The sequence below is a fragment of the Lucilia sericata genome, unplaced genomic scaffold (assembly GCF_015586225.1).
Source record: "Lucilia sericata isolate MDLA Ls3-8-SP2 unplaced genomic scaffold, ASM1558622v1 Contig000069F_arrow, whole genome shotgun sequence".
NCBI lineage: Eukaryota > Metazoa > Arthropoda > Insecta > Diptera > Calliphoridae > Lucilia > Lucilia sericata.
This window is the reverse complement of record NW_023994103.1, coordinates 366,345-381,212: the sequence shown is the minus strand read 5'-3', so window position 1 is coordinate 381,212 and position 14,868 is coordinate 366,345. Positions and strand designations below refer to the sequence as shown.

At 34.4% G+C, this 14,868-nt stretch overlaps 1 protein-coding gene across 7 annotated transcripts in view; it reads right to left on the bottom strand.

Moving 5' to 3' along the window:
- The window catches only part of LOC119616373 (band 4.1-like protein 4), a 112,241-nt gene extending 98,599 nt beyond the window's left edge, over nt 1–13,642 (bottom strand). For all 7 annotated transcript variants that reach the window (XM_037972730.1, XM_037972734.1, XM_037972732.1 and 4 more), the window contains exon 1: nt 13,293–13,642. In XM_037972730.1, coding sequence (XP_037828658.1) covers nt 13,293–13,376 — 84 coding nt within the window. In that variant the 5' untranslated portion in view covers nt 13,377–13,642. The remainder of the gene's footprint in view (nt 1–13,292) is intronic.
- Between the last annotated feature and the right edge of the window lie 1,226 nt (nt 13,643–14,868).

Here is a 14,868-nt window from a genome sequence, read left to right as displayed (position 1 = left end):
CAAAGATTGGGTATACGTTGGTGTGCGATGTACCATCTGATACTTGTATCTGTTGGATGAGAGGGATTCTGAGTTGTATCTGTAGAAATGTCGGAATGACTGATGGAGTGACGGTTGAAGTGGCGGAAGAGTTGGTTGAGACGTTGGCAAAGTTGTTAATACCTTCATCTTAATTTTGTTTCCAATTTTCCTTCATGGTTGAGTGTGTTGGAATTTACTCTAAAATATGTTCAACTTATCACAGTGGGTCCTTGTGGCCACTGAAATAAGTCTGATTAATTAAATGTATATCTGTGTTTTCGAACCACCAATTACGTCCCTAGTGTATGCATGTTGGCATGAGTCTTCAGATGATGAGAATGCTCTAGGGATGTGAGTATTCGTCATAAAATCAATCGGGTTTGATGTTACGTTCTCTATTGACTCTCCCGGGGCATGTTTCCTTGATGAAAGATCCTCATCCTGGTGTATTGAAATCCCGCGGTAAACAGGTGCTACTAGTACCTCTAGTCTGCCGGGACTACAAACTGGTGATGTCACTTCTCTCCTCGGCTAGTCCTTGGAATGATTTGACATGGAGTCTAACCAGAGAACCACATAATCTGGTACTACGGATGGCCAGTTGCCCGCATGACAGTTTGAGGTTCCTTCGGGATCCACATAGTGTCTGTGATTTAAACCGAAATTCGCGGGAATAGAAGACTGATACATGGTGAAATCTATATTTCGGGATAAGTCGGTGATGTTGCCGATTGACAACAGATACCCCACAGAGGAGTGACTGTGGGACTAAGCGTTGGAGATGAGCTGGTGTTAATTGTATACGATACAGGATGAATGTAGGAACTTACCCGCCCATATACCTAGAGTGAGTTTGTCGTATGTTGTTCTCTTATGAGTGTTTCGGATAAATGAAAAGTGTGCTGGTTGAATAGTGACTCTGTTCATACCAGAATTACCACAGTGTGTCACTGTGAGTAAGAAAAAACACTCAGCTTATTTGATGGATTCGTACTTCGGTCAACCGGTTACGTCTTTAGGTGCTGTTGCCGACTCAACAGAGGCCATCCCATCTGTGTGGTTTTAAACGGAAGTGAGGTTTTTGCATCTCGAAAGTTCAGCAACGGGGCAGCAATGGTCAGAGATTATATAGCTCAAGTACTTGAGCAAAGTGCACGTATACTGGACCGGAAATTTCATATACGTAAATTGCCACATGCTTGTAAGAAGCACATTAAGGGCGGAAGTGAGTCGTCACAGAAGCTCGCCCAGTACTTGAAAAAGATCACCGTGAAATAGGCCAACACGGCAGGTGTTCACGTTAAGCACTTCGACATTAATGTTCTCTATTGACTCTAAACTAATAATAGCTTTTTCCTTGTCGAGGTAAGATCTATCTTGATTTATGATACCTCTCATTCCTCAACGGGACTACTATGGCAAGAGATTAGATAGCTGAAGTACTTGTACATGGACCGACAGAACCAAATTGCCACCTGCGTATAAGATACACAAAGGGGCAGTGGTGAGTCGTCAAAGAAGCTCACCCAGTAGATGAAAAAGACCACTGTGGAATAGGCCAATGCGGCAGGTGTTCACGTTAAGCACTTCGACATTCATTCCCTCCTTATTATGAGGCCAAGAGAAACCAATAAAAAAGATCGTAGGTCTCTACAATTACCCATCCTTTAAATAACGAAATAAGAAAGGACCAACATTGGCACCGGAAATCTCTGACAGATGAGTAGTATCTTCTCAAAAAAGACAGATACATATGTCTTCATCTAATAAGGTGTCAGGAGTGAAGAGAGCAGAAGAATATTATATCTCGTAAGGCATAGAAAACCCTTAATTGAGGAGATTGACAACTAGAACTCACTTCATATATAGGACCACCTTCCAAAATATACTTTAAATTTAGGAATACGTTTCAGCATAGCTGTATACAATACAATTTTTGTTTAATATATGTTATATATATTGTTTGTTTTCAAATAACAATTAAAAAGTCCATTAGCACTCATTAACCAAATTTAGCCTTAACAATTTATTAAGCTTTCAAAAAAACATTACATACATTAATTAGTTTAAATTTATTTGCTTTATTTCTTTACAGATCTATATGCCGCCAATGTTCATTAACGAAAACAAAAGTAAGTTTACCTTGAAAATTTTCTACTAAAAATTAATTATTTAAATCTAACATAACAAACGCCTACGACAATTTATTCATTATATCAAACTAACATACCTATAGCGTCATTTTTAAACTTAGAAAATAAAATAATAATAAAGTTGAATTTCTCTATTAAACTTGAGATTTAGGAAATAAAAATATAAAAATAAATTTATTTTGAAATTATTATCTAAAGCTAGAAAAATATTAAGAAATAAATATTCATGTACTTATAAAAGAACCAGTACATGGAATTGACATTGAAACTGCTGAGCCTCTTGAATAGGATTTTTTACGATTTCATATTTATTAAAAACTGCTAGTGTATCAGCAAAGTACTTGTCAGCTACTTGAAACTCTTGAAAAGTAAACTTAAAGATAGATATTTTTTGAATATATATATATATTTTTTTTTTTCAAAATCTTTTCCAAATTATGCTGCAGTCATTAAAATGCCTATTTCTATAAAGATTTATTTTCTATAGATTTTTACAAAAATATTTTTGAGAATTTTTTTTATCACACTTAGAAAAAAATTTTGCTTAAAGTATTACACTTAAAGTTCACTGAAATAATTTTAAATATATTGTTTTTTTATATTGTTTTTTTTTTTTTTAAATTATTTATTTTATGTTTATAAAACCCTTTTTTAAGTATTTGTTAAATATTGACAGAGTATGTGGGTAAATTTAAATGTATTCTGATTTTCTATTGGGAATTGTTTGGATGATGATTTTGTACATATTTGTCAAATCTATCAGGGATCTTCTTAATAAACAATTATGCGTGTACCCAGTCTTTCGTTTTCTATAATTTTACATATACGTACGTGTATGAATATTTTGAAGTATTTGTCAAATTGTAAGTGTATGTGAATTCTAAACATGTTCTTCAGTAACATTATTCAAATCACGTCATCTTTTTATACGAACACATTGAATGTACTAACTCATTCGCGTTAAATTTATATTTATATAAAACCCTGCAGTTCGGGATGCCTGTCTTGATCTAATGTTTTTACGCCTGTTCTAGAATTAGATCAGTTAACTTGGATTACAAGTGGACAATGAAATCTATAAAATAGATTATTTCTAGTGAATTTTATAACTACTTCCCAGGTATGAATTATTTAAATATTTGTCAATTAACTTCGATTACAAGTGGACAATGAAATCTATAAAATAGTTTATTTCTAGTGAATTTTATAACTACTTCCCGGGTATGAATTATTTAGATATTTGTTAATTAACTTCGATTACAAGTGGACAATGAAATCTATAAAATTGATTATTTCTAGTGAATTTTATAACTGCTTCTCGGGTATGAATTATTTAGATATTTGTATAAAAAATACTACCTTCATTCCTTTGCAAAACTGTTGGGAAATAAGCGTGTAAATATTCTCACATATACTTAAATGAATACACATACAAAATTTACATAATTCACTCAGATTTGGAGAATCTGCGGAACAGAGTTTTAAACGAATATTTGCATTCAATTTTGATTTATTCATGACCGCACTAGTTTAAATGTTCAATTTATCTCTTCTTCAAAATATAAGAAAGATTTTACAATAATTGGGAATTTTTATTGAAAGGGGTAGAATACTTGTCTCCAAACATCCAGCTAAAGTTGGAAACTAGTTTTCGATTGTTTCATCGGATCTTGTCCTTTTCTTATGTAAAATTAAGGAGGAAATATTTCACATCTCATAAAAAAATGTTGATCGAGCTTTCAAGCCGCTACCATCTTTATCGATGGGGATAAAGCGGGCAGTTTAGCTACAGTGGATGTGGCAGGTGTTGAAGATTCAATCGCTGGTCTTGAAAGATTAGGGGAAAAGTTTAACAAAGTGGTAAGTATAGCTTTCTAAGCCAAAGAAAAGCATCCATCCCTGGTGGAACTCGGAGCTATCTAAACTATGTAAAGAAACATGTAGAGCCTTTAATACATGCTTCAATAATAAATTATGGCAGCCATACAGTGACAAATTAAGAGCGTATTAGGAAGCTATAAGGGTCACTAAAAGATCCTCATGGAGGAGCTTCTACGATTCTATTGACAACACAAAGGACTCTGCTAGAGTCAGCAAAATTCCTTCTATACCTAGGCCAATCAAATCTAACCTATATTAAAAGGGAGGTCGACACTTGGTCGAAATCATCAGCAGAATCTCTCGATAACCTACTCAATTCCCCGGTTGTAAAGATGCCGTCAATGAAATCGCCATTGGAAGTAAGACTATATCGGGAATCAATATTAATATCATCTCCTACGACAGAATCTCATTGGCGATTGATAGTTTTTCCCCATTCAAATCACCCGGGCCAGATGGTATTTAGCCAATGATGTTACAAAGTGCAAAAGAATATACATCCCCAGGCTTTATAGAATATTTACGTTCAGCCTCTCTCTCAACCATGATCCGGTAAATTGGAGAAAGTTTAAGGTCGTTTTTATTCCCAAAGCTGGAAAAGAAGTCATGAGAATGCGAAAGACTTTAGTCCAATTAGTCTTTCATCTTTTCAATTTAGAACGCTGGAAAGACTCATTGAATCACATATTAGGCAACGCCTAGATGTGTAGCTCACCGCGGCTTTCAACCAGTCAACATGTTGAACGACGATCTACAGAGACAGCTCTACATGAGGTTGTCAGAGTTATAGAAAGATCCCTCGAATTTAAATGGGAGCCTTCTTATACATAGAAGGTACCTTCAATAACGTAGATACTTCTGCAATTCAACAAACTCTTGCTAATCTAGATGTTGAAGAGTATATCTGTAACTGGTTAGTAACTATGTAAAAATTTAGAATAGTTATTGAAAGTCTTGGGTACAGAGTTAAGTCCAAGGAAGTGGAACGAGGCACACCACAGGTGGCGTAATCTCTCCACTACTTTGGCTCATCGTTGTTAACTCGATTATTATTGAAATGGACAACAAAGAAATAAAAGTCGCTGCTTATGCGGATGATGTTGTGATACTGGCATCACGTCTGGGAAGTAATTAGACGTAAACCCAACCAAGATATAACTGGTACTATTCACAACAAAGACCAAGATACCAAGCTTCAACTTGCTGCGGTTAAAGAACTGCGAAATCCCCTTATCGGAGATCAAGAACATATGGACACGCTAAGTTTTTAAGCCTATTACCTCCAATCTTGAACCAACCATCCGACTATATTACCCCACACACGGACTTTGATAGAGTTTTCAAAATCATAGTTCCTTCCAGTAGCGAGTAGTGTAGGGGTAACCCACCGAGCGAATATATCACTACAACTATAGTGTCTTTCAGGCTCAATATTTGCGGCAACATAGGAATTTTTGTCGATAGCCAAGCTGCACTTCTCTCACTAAATTTTTATACTACCACTTCCCTATTAGTCAGACAATGCAAGAAGGATCTGTCAAGGCTGGGTCGCCTGTCTGACCATGCTTGGGTCCCTGCTCATAGGGACTATTATGGTAATGAACAGGCAGATGATCCTGCTCCAAAGCCGTTTCAGTAGCAACACCGTTAGGTTTTATCAAGAGCAGTATGCAAGTCGGCTTGGGCACCCCTTCAATGAACACTGACGCAGTTGTAAAGACATGGAAAAGGAAGAAACGGTCTCCCATCTTCTCTGCGAATGTCCTGCTATAGCTGTTAAGAGAAAACGCTTTCATGGTAGGTACTTAATATCTAAACTTGGAGAGATATCTGGATTTAAGCTTAATGAAATACTGAGATTTTTCACGGCTACAGGCTTGATCTAACACTATACAATAATACATCTGACGATTGGAGTGGTCACTTCAAAACGGAGACTCTTCGACTCAACTTGACTGTTCGCGCGCAGTGAACTACTACGTTAACCAACCTTGTATATCAGAGAAAATATAACAGCTAGAGTCCTCAAATTTTTTCGAAGCCACTTTAGTATCGACAGGAATGTTTAAAATGGGCGGGCTAGTTTTGGGGGCGTGGCAACTACCATATGAATTAAATAAAAAAATGCCTATATGTGGGAAACTGTTTGAGCTAGAATATTCAAAAATCGTAAAGGGCTATTGCTAGTATACATATACATATGTATATATGTATACGGATATTCAAATTATAAAATCCTTAAGCAGATCAGTGATATCCAAAGAATATAGCCGATAAGTCCATTATGACAACAACATTATATTAATCATCATGCATTTATTAATGATTTCGCTCCTTTAATTTCCCTTTTGCTAGTTATTACCACAATGTGGTAGGGATTGAATCGAATTCTAATACATTTATATTGTACTTATTATATGTACGAGTATGTACTCGTACTTTGGTACTTACATACATATGTACGCAATTTAAATATACTTTATTGTAATGTTGTCATTGGTGCGTTGTTGTTATTGTTGCTGCTATCATTGTTGTACTTGTACTTAAAGACAGGTATTTGAACTTGTCAAACATGTTTCAACTTTATATAACACTTGATAAGTCAATTTGATTAAGTATCGGGTAAATTTTCATTTTTGTACTTGTTTCTTTTTTATTGAAAATACAAGTATGTATTATTAATTGCTGCGGCTGCTGTTGTAATTTAAACGGAGGTAGTGTGTTATGAAATCTTAAAGAATTACATATTCATTTAATACAAATCAAATGTTGATTTGCTCGTTAGCATTTTCTGGCTAATAACTAACTAGTGAAAACTTGATTTCATAACTAGACTAGTTAAATGTTAAAAGGGTGATCTTATTATTAAACAGTATTAAAAAAAGTTTTTTTTGAACCTTACCTTGTACTGACATCGGTGCTGGGCTTTATAAAAGTGTAATTAGACCAATTCTAGCTTATGCTTCAATAATCTGGTGGACTGCTTTAGACAAAAAGTGCAATATCAAACTACTACAGGGAGTTCAGCGTACATGCTGCTTGGGTATAAGTGGTGCCATGTGTACTACTTCAACCAAAGGTCTGGAAACGTTGCTAGATATTCCACCCATTGAAACATATTTAAGATATGAAGCGGCGCTTACAGCCGAACGGCTCTTTACTTTAGGCGAACTGGCCAAAAGCGGTTATAGGACACGTCATCAATGTATACTAGACACATTGGAACGTTATACACAATCATTGGACGTGCCGGATCGTATACCAGACACAGAATATGTCGGAAACTTTGAAACGCTGATCCCAGATAGAATATCTTGGTCAAGCGGAACATTGGAGCAAATACCAGTAGGAACCCGTTGTTACACGGATGGGGCTGGAATTCTATATTGAAGACCCAGAAACAGAAATATAGCACCGTTTACCAAATCATAACACAAGCTTCCAGGCAGAAGTATGAGCAATAACGGAATGCGTAAATTGGATTAGAATAAATATGGCGCCCACAGCGCTTAATATATTTACCGACAGCCAGAAGGCAATTAGGACGATATCAGGTGATAGAACTAAATCTAAGACCATATTGGACTGTAAGAAAGCTTTAACTGAATACTCTCCCAGAGGTAAGGTTTACATCATATGGGTACCAGGCCACTCGGGAGTAATCGACAACGAAAAGGCGAATGTAATAGCTTTAAGGGGAAGGGAGCTCGAGGCAGTTAACCTGACAAAAACATTCGACGCAACAAAAGCTGAACTAAAAATATGGGTGAGAGAATCCCATAAGGACTCTTGGAATAATGAAACAGTGGGTAGAACCACGAAGATATTATGGGGTGACCCTGATGAGAGCAAGACGAAAAATCTCCTCAAAATGAGCAAGTCTGAAGTTAGTATGATGGTACGTACGGATTACGAGCAGATCTATGCAAAATTGGACGTGCGGATTCAGACGAATGTAGAGCATGTGGAGAGGACAGTGAAACTCTGGAGCACTTTCTTTGCCACTGCCAGACATTCGTCGAAGTTAGATCCAAATATCTTGGAAGTGATGTTATTCCGGAAATAACATTCCTGACTAACACTGATTGGAAGATTCTTAGGAATTACCTTCAGGAAACTGAGTTTCTGAACACTAAAAAATAATACATGCAGTTAATTTTTTTTCATGATAAGGAGCACAAAACAGGCCCGATAGTGGCCTAGTTGTATTTCTTCGGATTTGATATAGTATACATCCTCCTATCAGCCTAACCTACCTTGTACTCTTAAAAACTCTACTGATTTTTTGCAATCCATTAAATATTCCTTTTTAAGTCCCATTTGTTGTTTGTTTCTCTTAAATAATTTCATTTTATTAAATATTTATCAATATTTATACACAATATTTCATTACCCTACTAAGAAAAAAGTGCTTTCCTTTATTTTAACATTTCAATTGTTCAGCACTCAACCTCCTAGAAAATAAATTAAGCTTCCTATTTTTATTCATTACATTTGTTTCATTTCATTTTTTCACCCTTAATAATATAATAATGGACTTATTGCTGATTTAGCAAAAAAATATAAAAAATGTGAAAAAATATCAACAACAAACAAAAAAAAAAAAGTACTAAAATGGCAAAAGTCTCATCAATAAATGGAGTAAAGTGACAGTTGGCAAAAATAATGTGTTCAATTTCATTTATTCATTCGTTCATTCATTTAGACTTGTGTGTTGTTGCTGTGTTGTTGTTTTGTTATTGTTCATTGTTCAAAATTTGATTGTACATACAAATAGCCCAGTATTTTTATATGGAGTCCATATATCCCCATTTAGGTAATATTTCTAACTATTTGGTTGGCATACTTTTGGTTCATTTAATCTTTTTAATACGGAGTGTAAGTCATGTGTCACTTTAGTGACCTTAAGTAATTTAGCGGGTAGCTAGTCTTTAATTTACTGACTAAAATAATCTAGTGAAAAGTATTTTTAAAAGTAGTTACTAGAAGTAATTTACTGTGGAATCAAATGATCATTTCTAATACATATAATTTGATAATAAGCTGAGTACAGTCTATTGAGTTCATCCAATGATACGTATAAGTATGTTTACATAGCCAATAACCTTGCCAAATCTGTAACCAGGAGTAACCCTAAGTAAGAGCTTAAATTACCGAGTCTAGGGCCACCTTCGCACACTGTTGGGAAGTAAAATGACTCTTTGTTCGTTTGTATGAATGAACCAATGACTGAACAAATTGTATGTATGTTTTGTAGTTGAAATATTTTTACTTAAACGTTTATGACCCCAAATGACAGATGTAATTTGTAATTTACGAATTTATATTGAACATAAATAACATAAATATTTATTGATTTATTGTTCGTTAGAAAACATAAAATAATGTTTTTTTTTTTTTGGAGGGGGATTGGGAGTTGGGAAACAGAATGATCTTTATGACATCAATTTTTTTCAAATCTCCGCTATTTAAACGTCAAATAATATAACAATAACATTATATAGAGAAAACAATTCCAATCTTAGGAGTTTGGCAGAAATCAAACCAAATATTCGACCGAATAAAACAATATTCGAACTTATCGGAAACAAACTGGACTTTCACAATTTTGCAGACAGATTCAATCTAAATGTATGAAGTACTCTTAATATTGTCTAAACCGAAATAAGTATAGGGTTACATTTTAAAGGTACCAAACTACCTATCGAATCAGAATGCTAACAAGAGAATACTGCGCATCAAATACCTATTGTACTTCACGATATGATCCCATGCTATATTACATTTCCTAATGACTGAACAGATTTCGGGGCCAAAATTTACATCATCGATTCTGTCGTGAGAAAAATCTTAGAAGTGAACTATGAGTCTCTCAAATCGTAATTAATAAGATCGAAATTCTCTCAATGGGTTTCAATTCGTTAGGAAAATTTCCAGAGAATACAAAATAAACGGATCGCCCTAGGTATCAGATAAGTGATAGAGCCCCAAACAGTCTTATCGAGTATTTTTGCACTTAGCTCATACGTTTATTGAGTAGATTATGAATTAGTCCTGGAAATTCCCAAGTATATTTGATACAGAACTTGTAGCATGTCCCAAGTTTTCTTGTGGAGAGTCTTTTGACAAATCGAAAGTATTTTTCCTTTCATTTTATTACTGCAGTCCATGCAATTAAAGAAATTTTAATATTTCAAAAACCCCATTTTCCTTCCCCGGGGCATGTAACCTTGTAACACCTCAAATTGGTGTTATTGCTCTCCGGGGGTATTGATGCGCTACCAATACCTCTAGTCTTGTCGGGAGTGTAAATTGGTCATTCCATATAGAACACCAACGGAAATTAAGAAAAAAAATCCATATAAACATATCGTTGTTACTGCAGTTTTATTATACTTAGCCAATTTTAAAAACTCATTTAACTCCGGGTAATTTATTGTTTTAATTTAATCTTGAGTCATCAAATTTAGTTAGTTCATCGAAAAAAAGTAATTTTTTTGTATTTAGTAAAATAAGGTGAACTAACAAGTTTTAAATACAAAAAAAAAACAAAAATATTTATCAACAATTCTACCACATTTGTACATACAACAACAACAACAATCAGTCCTAAATACACAATAAAATGACAAATATTGGTGAGAAAGTGTCATCATTCACACAACAAACACTTCATATACATACAAACCCAGTTAAAACACGTAATACCTAAACTTGTACACTAGATACATGTTCAAGTGATATAATGTTAGTAGCAGCATCATCATCGTCATCATCATCACACATTAGCATCACAATAAAAACAATAACAACAACAATGATACTAACAAATAGTAAATGTGTTGTTAGTTTGTTATTCTTTCATTCCTCCCCCTCACAGTTCGCCTATACACCCACAAAACACATGTTTACTAAAATATTTAGAACATTTAAAACATGTTAAACTACAACTATGACAAACAGACAGACAGACATAAGGATGGACAGACAGCCAGTAAATAGAAAGAAGTGTTAAAGTGTTGTAGTTTTAACTATTTAAAATAGAATAATAGTTTCAACATTCTAACTGCTGCAACAACATCTGTGCAACACGTATTGCGTTGTAATATGTGAACAGTAACAATGAATAGAGTATTTTATTTGTGTGTGACATTCTAAGTTGCATACGTTTGCGAAAATATTTAATACTAGAAAGAACGTACTCAATTGTTATTATTGGTGCCACAGGCTCATGTTACATTTAGAACGCTTCTTTGACACCAACAATATGACACTTCAGTTGCTAGTTTGTTAAATACTTGAATAAATGTGTATTACAGTAGTTCACATTTACACTTGTAGACAAAAAGATTTTCGAGGTGGGAAACGGAACAGTTGTACAAATATACAACCTAGTAGAAGATTTTTTTTTAAATATCGGCCAATAATATTTGTCAAATATTTCACATAATTCTATTATCTGAACAGGATATTACTTCCTGAACTTTCAATCATCAGATATTTGAGCCTTCTTAACTACAAAATTATACAGACCTGTTCGACATACATATGTAGCTCTAAATTTAGAGCGATTACTCGGAGGCTATTTGGCTCTTTGTGTTATCCTAAAAATATAACATTCCTCCGTAATATGCTTTCAAAGGCCAAGAGTGTCAAGGTATTTCCCTGGAAATACAATGTCCTGTAACCCGAGTCAGTTCGACAGAGTTTCATTTATATGCAACTGAGAATACCAGATTGTCTACATTGATGTCTCGGATGTTTCTCATGACGTAAATTTCAGCGTTAAGAATGGTGCAGGTATTTGGTAATCTAATGGAGACCATGAGACCATGCTTATCCCCAAAGTTTCAAGATCCAGTACCTGTAACGGTTTTTCAGACAGATTAAGGTACTTTTTCAACCACAGGCTGATTCGACAACACACCTCCGTCCTTTGTGCTTCTTACACACCGGTGACATGGTTCTGCCGGTCCATGTACAAGCACTTCGCTCAAGTTCTCGAGCTATCTAATCTCTGACCATTGCTGTCCCGTTGCTTGACTTCCGAGGTGCAAAAATATCACTTCCGTTTACAACCACGCATATGGGATGGCGCCCTCTGTTGAGTCGGCCACAGTACCTAGAGGCGTATTCGATAGACCGAAACGCGAATCTATCAAGTAAGCCGAGGACTTTGTTTTTACTCACATAGAACACACTGTGGTAAATCTGGTATGAACAGAATAAACCCGAAACATACCTGGACAAGGAAGGAAAATTCAATGTTTGCATAAGATACCTTTCATTCATTACCATTCAACTTCTTATTCAACACACTCATAGGGAAAAACATCCGACACACTCACACATACGGGCGGGGTAAATTCCGAATACCCCTACCCCTTAGTATCACTGTCACTCCTCTGTGAGGTTTCTTTTGCCTCGGCAACATTTCCATACTTATAACCGTGCATCAGTCTTTTAACCGACATTCTCTTCCCGGGAATTTGGGTTTAAAAAACGTGCACCCCGAAGGGACCAATAACCGGGACAAAACTAAATCCGATACTCTGCCCTGCGAGCAACCAGTTACCGTAATAGCAAATTATGTGGTTCTCTAGGTTCGACCCCATGTCAAATCATATCAAGGAAAGGCCGATGATACATTTGATCATCGCCAGTAGTCCCGGCAGACTAGAGGTACTGGTAGCTCCCTTTTTCCCGGGATTGCAATCTCACCAAGATGGGGTCTATAATCAAAGTAACATGCCTCCAGGGGAACGTCTTACTAACACTAGAAAAAATAATTTTCAAAGTCAAAGCAATGAACTGTTTGTTCTCCGTTGAAAATAAATTTTGACCGTTGTAGTCAAATTTGAAAGTTATCGCGAGGTCGGTATGTCGTCGTGTGGTGCATACACGCATATGCATGTTACTTTATTAGAAAGATTAAGGTCCTTAAAGTTAAATACTTAATAGTACAATACATAATTAGTAATTGTTCATTTTCAGAGGCTCAATACTCAGGTCAGGTTTTGATCGCTTGATTATTTAGTTTTTGGCTACTCTCTTCCTTCTCAAAGTAATGTATTGCTCTGATTTAATAATGTTTAAATAATTCAAACTAACTATTAACTAGTTATCAGCATATTATTAAAGAATCTTAAATGTTTCTGATTCATTTCATCGCTAGTTATTTTCAACAACTAACTATCAATTACATCTAAAAATTTTAAACAATAAATTTCCACTTACCTTGATTTCATGTATAAAATCCGTTTCATCCAATAGATTTATACGAACGGACATAATCCGTGATGGTCTACACAGGCAATGCATGATTTTATTTTGAAAATATTTTTGCTTTCTTGTTAATAATAATAAAAAAAATTTTGCGAAATAATTTTCAAAGCAATTTCTTGCATATAAGTAATAACAATTTATTAATTTTTTATTAGCACTATTTCCACAATTTATTTACAAATATTTTTCAATCACTAACAATTTAATTGAACTCTTGCATGTACAAACACACTTGCACAATTTGTTTAAATGAAAAATATTAAATTTTTTTATTTATGTTTAAACTAGTGATTTCAAATATTAATATTGCAATTTTTCCCGCTCTTTTATTTATTTAAAAAGAAATAACAAATTTATTTAGTTTGGCAAATAATTTTATTTTATGTATTTTGCTGCTACATTATTTAATTTAGAAATTTCGTTTTTTTAAGGGAATTTTTTTGTTTGTTTAATTTATATAGTTTTTTTTTTTAATTTATTATTATTGTTTGTTGGTGTTTTATAAAATTTTGTGCAATATTCAATAATTTATTAGAAAATTTGGTAACTGTTGCAAATTTTAGAATTTTTTGTGGGTAATTTGATTGAAGTGGAAAGTTTTGCTGAAGTTGAGATGAATCTGAAACGGGAAAAAAGTAGTAGTATTAAATATTAATTTTAATTAAGTAATGGATAGAATATATTAGTTTATTAATAATATTAAAAAAATCTATATATAAAACTTTGATTAGGAAAAACCGTCTATAGGATATACCAGAGAAACTACAATTATATGTATAACAGTTTAAATTGAGGAATATTATATAACACTGGAAAGACGCTGGAAGCAAGATCGTTAAACGTAAGAATTTTCTATATAATTTAAAGTGCGCAGTTCAGCAGTAATTGACGAACGAATGTGATCTTGGGCAGAGATACAAGCCGATGCAAAACGATCGTCAGCGGCGGCTTGGCCATTTTTGGTCGGCGCCGGCGGCTTGTTATAAAATATATCGGCGGCGGCTAAAATATCAGCTAAATCTATGCTGTTCTTTTCAGAAAATTTTGTTCTTTTCAGAAAATTTTCTATATATGCGTTTTTTATATAGAAAAATGTGTTTATTTTGGTTTGTTAGATAGAAAAGTATCTCTTTATAATTATTTTCTATAGAAAATTGTCATTATTACAGTTATTTTTATGAAAAATTGTCTCTAACAGTTTTTTATACATGAAGACAAAAAAATGTGTCAACTCTTTTCAATTTGTCTGAAAAAAGTGGCAGCTTAGTCTGAGTTCAGGCTTGTGTTTGTTGCCTGGCTTTCGACAGTTTTGGTCGCACTGGTGCAAAGATACAAGCCGAGACGGCTCAAAACGGCGGCAGCTGGCCGCCGGTAATATTTTTCAAGCCGCGCCGCCGCCGAATTCTTTCGGCTCAAAAGCTAAGCCGACTTAAAAGTAGCCGCTGATAAAAATTGGAATTGCACATGTATTTCAGAAAATAATTTCACCAATTTGAACGGCATTGCCACTATTTTAAATTCTTATGGC